The sequence below is a fragment of the Diceros bicornis genome, chromosome 17 (genome assembly GCF_020826845.1).
Source record: "Diceros bicornis minor isolate mBicDic1 chromosome 17, mDicBic1.mat.cur, whole genome shotgun sequence".
Lineage (NCBI taxonomy): Eukaryota > Metazoa > Chordata > Mammalia > Perissodactyla > Rhinocerotidae > Diceros > Diceros bicornis.
The window spans coordinates 26,508,393-26,519,515 of NC_080756.1; the positions used below are offsets into that span (position 1 = coordinate 26,508,393).

An 11,123-nucleotide genomic window follows, 5' to 3' on the forward strand; every position below is an offset into this window, starting at 1 on the left:
TAGAAAAAGAGAGGCTTGCTCCAAAAAATAAACTCTGAACCAACAGCTTATGAGGCCGTTGAGTTTTTATAATCCTTTTTGACTGTATGTTCTCCCTAAAATGCCTCCTCTGGGTAAAGCAGACTGTCTCCCATCAGTTGTATCATTTTTTGTGTCTGTGGTGCAGTAGCACGGCTAGTTTACCAAAGAAAAGGAATTGGCTTAACCTGGTTCCACCTCCAGGGGGCGGTGCAGGGCTGTAGGGGTTTAAGATCACAAGTGGGCCCAGTTCTAAGGCCACTGCTTGTTAAGTTACCTTGGGCAGCTGACCTGTGGCAAATCGCTCTGAGGCTCAGTTTCCCCCTCTGTTAAGCGAGCTAGGCCTTCCTTGGGTTGCTTGATATGGTGATTAAATGTCATCACACTAATCATGCCAGGCTAGGCACGAAGGAGTAGCTTAGCTGTCAGAGTGCCAACAAATGAAACTGAAAGCCGTGCTTGTGATAAAAATAACTTTGTTACTCGTGTTCCCTCAGTCATATTCCTCACGTTGTTGATGAATGACAGTCCTCAGTGTCGTTTGTGGAAGGGATGGAATGAATGTGTGGGAGTGGTGGGCTGGAGATGTGACCAGGACATCCAGATGATTGGGAGGAGGGGGATCGTGGCATTTAGTGCTCAAGTTGATTTACCTTGATTAGGATAGTAATTTACTGTACATTTTTCACAAAAGGCTAATCAAGGAATACAGCTGTAAAAGTAATTCAGATCTTCAGCAATCTGCATCTTTGTGCTAGCTTGGAAAATCCATCGCTTGTCTTAATTTGTAGTGTTTTCTTTTATAATATAGTGACATTTAGTTTTTAGGTTCTATTTAATATTTATGTTCTTTGTAAGTTTCTGTAGAGCAAGTACCTTAGTGTCTCCCTTCTCAGCCGGATTTGGCAAAGAACAGAGGTGCATATTTCATGGTTCAGGTTAAATTGCATTGAAGGCACCCTGTTCTCCTGGTGGGGGTTTTTGAGTTACTAATTAAATTCTTAACCTCTAGTTCTCTTCCTTTGACATGTGGGAGTTGTTTTTTTGCAAACAAAAGGGAAAGACCAGATCCAAGAAATTTTGTGACTTTCATTAACACATCCTTTTTTATTGAGGGGTAAGAGGAATGTGCCTGTGTTTAGAAAGTCTAAGTCAAGACATGAATGAGTTGCACCTGTGTCAAATGATGACTTGTTTAAAAGGTCGTAACCTCCCAATGGTAGTGTAGGAAATGAGGTCATCTTTACTTTTTGTTCAGGGTGAATGAAAGTTAAATTTATTAGTTGGAATAATATCTACTGTGTGGCATTGCTCCCACTGCTAATAAAGATTACAGCCACTGGATGTTTGGCCTTCCACTGGTGAACTGTTATGACTTGAATTTTTTTATTGCCTTTGATTTATAAAAGAAAAACTAAGTTTTAATAATCATAGGTTGTAATAGGTAACATTTTCTAATACTATAAGTATTTGGAGTTGCAATGAGATAGTTGCTGAAAAATGACTTCGTCTGAGGCTGAAAATGTTCAGGTTTCTCTGCCTTTCCTACTTGTTTCAGCAAGCAAGAGAATTTGTTAAGGCAGAATAATTTCTGGAAGTCTGATGGGTCAGGCACGTAGTGTGACTAGTCTCTGGCTTTTAGCTATGTGACCGTGGGCAAGTCATTTAACTTCTCCGAGCTTTATTTTCTCTAAAATGGGTTGGACTAATTATCTGTAATTTTCTTTCTTTCTTGGGAGGAAAAGGGGCAGATATAAAAAGCTGCATCTAATTCTGAAAGTCTTGTATCTTTATTTCTTCTTAGTGCCTTGGGATGAGGGATGATTTAAGAATCAGAAGGAACTTAGAAGGAACATAAATGGTGGTGACAAAGCTCCTGGGTTGTAGGGCAGGGACTGTTGTCTTGACACTTCTCTTCACCTGAGAAGACTTTTCCTTCCGAGCAGGATTTACATCTTTGCCCAACAGCAGGCTGATAGCGCGTCACACAGTAGGTACCACATAACCTTTCCATGAAGGCCTGCTAAGAACACAGTTCAGCACTAATAGTCACCAAGCTGCATTTTATTTTAACCTAGTGCTTGGATTCAATTACTTTTTGTTGAAGGAACTCATTCATGAACGTCTGGCTGACTTTAGCCCATTGATAGTAAAGGCTTGTGGATTTAATGTGCTATGTAAGGATTTACCTGTGCTGTTTCTACTCAGTGAGTCAACTGAGTTTAATGCCTCTCAGAACTTTATCAGAAGCCTGAAACCTAAGCACTTTGGCCCAGTGAACCCAGTCTGTGCAGGCAGTGGTGCCTCCGTTGGGAAAACTGATAGGAAACATGGGGGAGCAGAGTGGGGTCCCTGGAGCCATTTTTCACGGCCCATAGTAGTGGGCAAGGCAGGAGGAGGTGCCATCTCACACGACTTCACAGGGGTTTCATCTGTGGGCAAGTTAGAAAGTCAAAGCAATTTTCTTGAGAACCTTTCTAATGAACAGTGCATCAAGAGGCACCTTTTAAAGGCAACTGGAACTAAACTAGTTTTGGGGGCATTTTCTGAAATGCTGAGCTGGTCAGGGGACTGTTTCTGAATTGTGTAGCACTAGATTTTAAGTTTCAATGGGCCTAGGGGTTAGGGGTTGAGACACTAGTAATTTGGTGACTTTCCCTGGGTCCAGCTGTGTGTAAACAAGAATTCCATACAAGCTCGTGGAGGGTAAGAGGAACATCTTCAGGTTTTTAATTTCTTTGTTTTTTCTTATTTTGTCCAAGCAGCCGTTGTTTGATGTCCTGTGACTGAGAAAACGGCTTTTCACTTGATTGTTATGCCTTTGGAGATGGAGCCCAAAATGAGCAAACTCGCCTTTGGGTGCCAGAGAAGTTCCACATCAGATGACGATTCTGGCTGTGCGTTGGAGGAGTATGCCTGGGTCCCCCCAGGCCTTAGACCAGAGCAGGTAGGAACCGAATCATCCCGTGTTTTCTGTTTTTCAACATGATTTAAGATTTTTTAAGAATTAAAAAAAAAAAAATTTGTAGAACATCACTGCCACACTGACCTGCTACCCTCCTCAGTCCTCACTCTACTTTGGATAGTTTTAAATTTTTGCTTTTTAGGGTCATGCTTAGTTTCTCAAAGGAAGCTTTCAATCACTTGTGTACTCATGGATCCAGAAGCCCTATATTGCTCCAATGAATGAAATCTAGAGTACTTACATGCATGTTATATGGATTTCTGATGAGTCCCTTTGGAGAGAATGAGAGGAATCGACTTTTTTAAAAACTTCAGTAACAACAAAAAGATAATAAAAGGAAAGAGGCGAGTTCTCAGCTACACTTCTGCTTTGGAAGAGAGAAAACGCAGAGCTGTAAGAAATCGTCTGAAGTGTTACTGTTTAGACATTTGACCTTTGATAACCTTGCACATAAAACAGTCTGTCACCACACAGCGTGGATTGGAAAAAAAATTAAAGAGCTAATTTTGTGCTTTGTTTGTATTGTTAAGGAAGATGAGAACATTCTATATGCCTATTTTTATTTTCCCAATGTCCTTATAATGATGAACTTGTTAAAAATTGCTGGTGGTAGGAATTATCACAAGGGCCAAGGCATGGTTTGGAATCGAAGCAACTGCACACCCAGCTGGCACCTTCTGAGTTATGCTTGTTTCCTGTATGGTGCAACTCTTGAGAATAGTGACTCCTTATTCATCCAGGGCCTTGCACAATCCCTGGCACACGTGTAGCTGGTGTTCAGTAAGTGTTTATAACTGTAAAAGCTTCTGTAGCTGATACAGTGTGGAATGCGGGCACAGCAGTTAGGAAAGCAATATTTTGACAAACTACTTAAGAGAGAATCCCTTCTTGAAGCTTAGGGTGGGTAGGTTTGTGTGATACTAAGAAGCAGATAGGCCCCAATCTCCCTAATCTCCCCTCTTTTTCCTTAAATCACTTTCCTTCTTTCTCAGCACTGCAGTATGCTTTGCAGTACTCATTAAGGGATAGTCCTTTAAATACAACAGGAAAAAACGAAAACAAACAAAAATTGAGTTCTCCTTTCAAAGTGAACTGAGTATAGCTCATTATGGCTCCCCTCCAGTTTCCATGGGGAAATTGACTCCAGGTATTTAGAAAATATAACACCCATGGAAGCAAAGAAAGCTGATGCTTGAGAGAACCGGATAAGGGGGAGTTTATAGAGTTTAACAAAACAGCTTTTGTCTTTGTAACATGTAAAATTCAGAGAGCAAATTCGGTGTGTTGGTGTAGTGGCGGGATTTTGGACAGTGCCACACAGCCTGTGTGGTCATTTGCAGCATTCACCCAGACTCTCTTGACTCCAGGGAGAGTGGCTGGGGAATGGTAGCATTAAATGTGCATATTTTATGGTGCATAATTTATGATGCCCCTAATTGTCATTACCACTTACATTCCTGAAGAGCAATTTAGCAGCTGGATGCTAGCTCTCTGAAGGTCTGCAGTTCTGCTGGGTTGGCTCAGCTGGTCTTCTCATTAGCTGCAAGAGGCCAAACCCTGCACCTAAAGGGAAAGGTAACTATTTAAGGCCGAATATAAGTTACGTTGTTCACTTTCTGTTTGCTGATGTCCTCTCTGTCTCTCGCTCAGATCCAGCTCTATTTTGCCTGCTTACCAGAGGAGAAGGTTCCTTATGTCAACAGCCCTGGAGAGAAACATCGAATTAAACAGCTTTTGTACCAGTTGCCACCACACGATAATGAGGTAAAATAACAGGAAGAGGGCTCATTAGGAAAAAACATATGCACTAAGCATTGAGATGCCTATGTAAACCCCAGCTCCTCACTGGCTCGGGCTCTCTGCCTTTCTTCAGTTAAAATTTGGCTGGAGGATACAGCTTTCCGTTCTTTAAGAGAGAAAAGGGTGTCACTGCAATAAACTTAACACAGCTGGGCTTTTGTAGTGTTTGCAGCCACCCTCCAGTGATCAGGAGGCCACAGAGTCCTGAGCTTTCCCTGCCCTTCATCTAGAGTCCGCGCTTCATGGTGGTTCAAGCCTGCAGGGGAGGTGGGTGCCCATAGAATGTAGAGTGAAAGTGGCAATTCACAAGTTTGAGCCTTTTGTGGAAAGGTTCATGTCTTACATTTTTTTAGTGTCTCTGCTGATAAGTGTTTAAACATCTCATATTTTTTTTTAAAATAAAGACTGCTCCTTCAAATAGCATTTCCTTCTTGCTAGAGAGGCTGCAAGATTTGGTGTCATTTCAAAAGTATGGTGTCATTTTTAAATTGGAGATTCAGGGGCCAAGCCAGCTAAACTTGCTGTTTTATTCCCGAAACTCTAACTCTGGAAAAAAAGAATCGGTGAGGTAGACTGCGCTCCAGTGTGGTGCTTCTGTTTCCCTTTCTGTGAAGGTGCGGTATTGCCAGTCATTGAGCGAAGAGGAGAAAAAAGAATTGCAGGTGTTCAGTGCTCAGCGGAAGAAGGAAGCGCTTGGAAGAGGAACGATTAAACTCTTGTCCAGAGCGGTCATGCATGCTGTGTGCGAGCAGGTAGCCCTCTCTAGGATGAGTAGCTTGTGGGAGTGGTGTGGATGGGGTGAGTTGGGGGGAGCCTATGGGGCTAACACAGGGTGGGCCCTGAAAGCCTCTGAAAACTAAGAGAAAGAAAGGCAACTTAGCTTTTTATTGAATGGGGATTAATGTTTATAACTGGCTACATTGCTGTGTATGACGGGGGAGGAAGTCTGTCCTTCTGTAAACATTGGAGGAAATCCTGCCTTTCGTAGGATCCTGGCATGGAGGGAGATGCTAGGTATACCTAGTGTTCAAAAAACACGGAGACATATTGAAGACATTCAGATCCTTCCTGGCCATTCTCAGAGTAGGAAACTCTGGATAGAAATACTTTTTGGATAGGAAACTATCCAAAAGGAGGCCGGCTCAGGAAAACCACTCTGAATGTGAATCAGATGAAACCGTTCTTAGAATAGTCAGTCTAGTGTGGGGCGGTGTATCTGAGGCCTGTTCCTTCCAGTTGAGAATCACGAATAACCCAGCATTAAAGAGCTATTTAATCACTAACAGGAGGGGACAAAAATAAAAGCTTTCCTGACAAATTTGGGATTTAGTGTGAAGTGGGAAAGGCTGAGAATCCAGTCATTAAAAAGGATCATTTTAAATTCAAATCCTTTTGTTTTTAGTGTGGGTTGAAGATAAATGGAGGTGAAATTGCAGTGTTTGCCTCCCGTGCCGGCCCTGGAATATGCTGGCACCCATCCTGTTTTGTCTGCTTCACATGTAACGAGCTGCTGGTCGACCTCATCTATTTTTATCAGGATGGAAAAATTCACTGTGGCAGGCACCATGCTGAACTGCTCAAGCCACGGTGTTCGGCATGTGATGAGGTAAAAAAAATTCATCCCTTAACACTGGAAAAAATAAGCTTCTAGTAAGCCAATATTCCACTGTTCACACCTAAGAAAAATATAAATATCTCCTGCTTGTGCTGTGTTTGTATATTTTTAAGATGACCCTGTACATTCGTTCGTGCAATGGAATAATATGTGGCTAATCAAGAGAAGGCAGCAGGGGTCTTTGTGTCTTGAAAAGTAGGATATCCTTGATGGATCGTGAGAAAAAAACAAGTTGCAATAGTATGTAGCAAATGATCTTGTTTTTGTTGAATAAAGGAGGAAAAAACCAAAATTGTATACATATTTGTACACACTCAGAAACTATATGGAAAGACATACACTAAGTTAACAGTGGTTACCCTGGGGCGTGTGGGAAGGGATGGTGGTGTGAAAGGAAATTTTTTTTCCCTTAAGCATTTTATTTTAAAGTAACTTTAGATTTATAGAAGAGTTGCAAAGGTATTATCGAGAGTTCCTATATACCCTTCTCTTAGCTTCCCCTGTTAACATCTTACATAACCATGGTATAGGCATCGAAACTAAGAAATTAACATTGGTATAATACCATTAACTATAGGTATTTAGATTTTCCTAGTTTTTCTACCAAGGTCTCTCTTCTCTTCCAAGATCCCATCCAGGGTAACTCATTGCATTTATTTATTATATCTCCTTAGTCTCCTTCAATCAGTGACAGTAAATTTTCCATTGATACTTTTATAAATTTATTTATTTTTTAAGCCTTTTCAATGATGTGCTATTTGAACTTCTTTTGAAACCAAAAATGTAAAAAATAAAGTCCTTAATCTGGAGTTGGCCATCAGGTCAAACGAAGCATTATCTACACAAGGGCTGTTCACATGATCCAGTATCGGGATAGCTATAACTGTTGATTCCCCACGTTTTTGTGAGTTTTCTTTCTATTAAAACATGCACAGACCACTAAATTATTTCATTGTTAATGTATTCTTTGCAAGATTATGCCAACAAAGTGTGATTGGGGAGCAAAAATATGACAGAATGAATTAGCTCCAATGTAGAAATCTGTTTTTTTAAAGTTTAAGCAAACACTTAGGGTTTTTTTCAACATTTTAAATTTCTGCTCTTATTTTGTAGCTGAATCAAGTTAGATTTAAGCTTGAGGCTGTGAGAAACAAGGTTAGGTATCTTAAGTGATTTTTTTGAACAGCTAGTGTCAGTTGCTCTGAAATTGCAGTTACTTAGCCTTTAAAATAGCTCACAGTGATTTTCTTTCATCCTGTGGTTTCATATTTCTTTTTAAAGATAATTTTTGCTGATGAGTGCACTGAAGCTGAGGGTCGCCATTGGCACATGAAACACTTCTGCTGCCTTGAGTGTGAAACAGTCCTAGGAGGACAGAGGTACATCATGAAGGACGGCCGCCCATTCTGCTGTGGCTGTTTTGAGTCTCTGTATGCCGAGTACTGTGAAACCTGTGGGGAGCATATTGGTAAGTCCATAGCCCAGCCTGTCTGCTGTCACTTATCCATTAGTCTGTCTATGATTGTCCACTGTTTTTTTTTTTATTGAGGCATAATTTATATATAGTGAAATGTACAGATCTTAAATGTTTCCATTTGATGAGTTTTGATAAATGGATATATAGTCGATTCTCATTATTTGTGGTAGTCACATTCTGTAAAGTCACCACGAACACTGAATTATTGAACACTGAACCTTTGCTCCTAGGGGAAATATGGGTTAGGTTCCTGCGAGCCTCTGGTCACAACATTTCCATCAACCAATCAACATATAATCCTGTTTCATGTGCGTTTTGGTTTAAAGACACTTTATTTAAGATGTATTGTTGATTCATTAACATTGAAGTCACAGCCAACAGCACTATAGCTCATGCCTGAACAAAGCTTATCTAATGGATTTCATCTGTAAGGCACATCACAGCCTTCCTGTATATAGGAACCCTAGACAGCACTTCAGCACTACGGTTGAGGGCCATTTTAAACAGCAAAATCACCAAGAGAAAGCACAAAAATGTGAAAAAACATGGCACTAAACTGGTCACTCGTTTAACATAAAGAGCTGAAACAGAAGGCAGAGTGCCACTTTGTTCTCAGCTGGGAACATGCGTCTCAACTCACATTTTTTGCCACTCTGCACATGTCTGCAAATGACCTTGGAAGCTCTGCGAGTATTGATTTTTGGGGTTACAAATAAATTTTAGCAAGTAGGCAAATTCACAAATACGGAATCTGCAAATAATGAGAATTAACTGTACCAGTGTAACCCATATTCGTATCAAGATACAGAACATTTCCATCACCTCTGAGACTTCCCTCATGCCCAGAGTCTTTCTCCTCTCTGTTTCTTTGTTCTTCTTTTGTTTCAAGCATTGAACTGTATAACCTGTTATTCTATCCTTGTTTAAAACAGGCGTTGACCATGCACAGATGACCTACGACGGGCAGCACTGGCATGCTACAGAAGCGTGCTTTTCTTGTGCCCAGTGTAAAGCCTCGTTATTGGGGTGTCCCTTCCTTCCCAAACAAGGTCAGATTTATTGCTCAAAAACATGCAGCCTTGGGGAAGACGTCCATGCCTCTGATTCTTCCGACTCTGCATTTCAGTCAGCCCGATCAAGGGACTCCAGAAGAAGTGTCCGGATGGGCAAAAGCAGTCGGTCAGCGGATCAGTGTAGACAGTCTCTCCTCTTGTCCCCTGCTCTGAACTACAAGTTTCCTGGCCTTTCAGGCAATGCTGACGACACCCTTTCTCGGAAATTGGAGGATCTGAGTCTCTCTGGGCAAGGAGCAAGTTTTGTCAATGAAGAATTTTGGAAAGGCAGAGTAGAGCACGAAACCCCAGAAGACCCTGAAGAATGGGCTGAGCATGAAGATTATATGACGCAGCTCCTCCTCAAGTTTGGTGATAAAAGCCTCTTTCAGCAGCAGCCCAATGAGATGGATATTCGAGCCAGTGAGCACTGGATATCTGATAACATGGTTAAAAATAAGACTGAATTAAAGCAAAATAACCAGAGCCTCGCAAGTAAAAAATACCAATCTGATATGTATTGGGCACAGTCACAAGATGGACTGGGCGATTCTGCTTATGGCAGCCACCCAGGCCCTGCAAGCAGCAGAAGGCTCCAGGAACTAGATCTGGACCATGGAGCTTCGGGATATAATCACGATCAAACACAGTGGTATGAGGATTCCCTGGAGTGTCTGTCAGACTTGAAACCAGAGCAAAGTGTTCGGGATTCCATGGATTCTTTGGCTTTGTCTAATATCACAGGTACGTAATCCAGGGATTATGGGATATTTGAAAAAGGAGCCACTAAAAAGTTTATTCCAAAAATTACAGTTCAGCACCAGGAGGGGCTATGTTATTTAAAACTGTAGACCATGGGAAGGAAGAAGGAGTTTCAGTTAAATGCCAAACACTATAGCAAAACAAACGTGTACGTGTATGCGTATATATAAAATACATTATCAGTGCAATCTTTTAGGGTAGGTTTTATTATCCCTATTTTGAAGAGGAGGAAATTGATTTATCTGGGTAATGGAGTCTGCATCTGTATCTGAAAGACACTGGACTCTTTGGATCATGCTATATGAATTTCAAGATACGAAAATCAGCATGTGCCCTTGATAAGCTCATAATACTTTTTATATTTTCCTGAATTGCCCTGTGGCCATAGATAGCTCAAAAATAGCTAAGCTATTTTTAGCTATTAATAGCTATTTTTTACCCAGATTATACCATAATTTCACTTTGTTTTCAAAGCACATTCATATCAGTTAACCACTTCACCCTTAAAATGACCCTGAGCTGTATGCAGTATTACTGCATTTTACAAATGAGGAAATTTGAGTTACCAAGAGGCTAAACGCCCAACTTTACATGGGTTTTTTTTTTTGTGAGGAAGATCGGCCCTGAGCTAACATCTGCCAATCCTCCCCTTTTTGCTGAGGAAGACTGGCCCTGGGCTAACATCCATGCCCATCTTCCTCTACTTTATATGGGACGCATGGCGCGACAAGCGGTGCGTCGGTGCACGCTCGGGATTCAAACCGGCGAACCCCGGGTCACCGCACCGGAGCGTGCGCACTTAACTGCTTGTGCCACTGGGCCGGCCCCTTTACATGAGTTTTTAAAGGCAAGATTGAGCCTAGAAGCCAGCCCTTCTGAATCTCATATTTGCAATTAAGTCTTTGCATACATGCTGTTACATGGCTAGTTTTATAGTCAGACAAATGACATCCAGCCTGTTCATAAAGGTTCTGTTGCTGTAATATAGACAGGAAGGGCTTTAGCAGCTGCCCTTAGCCGGGAATGACCCTGTGCCAGGGGCTGCAGTGGCAAGGAGGGATAAGACAGCTACCCTCCTGGCTTCTGTTGGACATGTCAAAGACCACATCTACAACAAAGGGGAGTCGAGGAATGGTGGGTGAGACTAAATTATTAAGCACCTCCTGTTTGCCAGGCCTTGATAGGTGTTTTAACATTTAATATCAAAAATAGACATCACTGGGTACGCATAAAGTGTTAGAGCTGACATTTCTTGACAACAATGGGCTGAAAAACAGGTTCTGTTTAGCAAGTATGAAGTTACGTAGTCTCCAGTAGACAAGAGTCTGCACCACTCCCTACGGTCATTTACAGTCTGCTGGGTTATGTCCGTTTATCTTACCTTGCCTGGGCCCTATTTATAACAAAGGAGAGCAATATCAGTTTTGAGAAGTT

The 11,123-nt window shown here is 41.5% G+C and overlaps 1 protein-coding gene across 4 annotated transcripts in view; it reads left to right on the forward strand.

The window, feature by feature from the left end:
* PRICKLE1 (prickle planar cell polarity protein 1) overlaps positions 1–11,123 on the forward strand; it is a 103,107-nt gene that overhangs the window by 89,430 nt on the left and 2,554 nt on the right. For all 4 annotated transcript variants that reach the window (XM_058558482.1, XM_058558480.1, XM_058558481.1 and 1 more), the window contains exons 2-7: positions 2,784–2,965; positions 4,634–4,747; positions 5,398–5,535; positions 6,186–6,389; positions 7,680–7,866; positions 8,808–9,671. In XM_058558482.1, coding sequence (XP_058414465.1) covers positions 2,834–2,965; positions 4,634–4,747; positions 5,398–5,535; positions 6,186–6,389; positions 7,680–7,866; positions 8,808–9,671 — 1,639 coding nt within the window. In that variant the 5' untranslated portion in view covers positions 2,784–2,833. The remainder of the gene's footprint in view (positions 1–2,783; positions 2,966–4,633; positions 4,748–5,397; positions 5,536–6,185; positions 6,390–7,679; positions 7,867–8,807; positions 9,672–11,123) is intronic.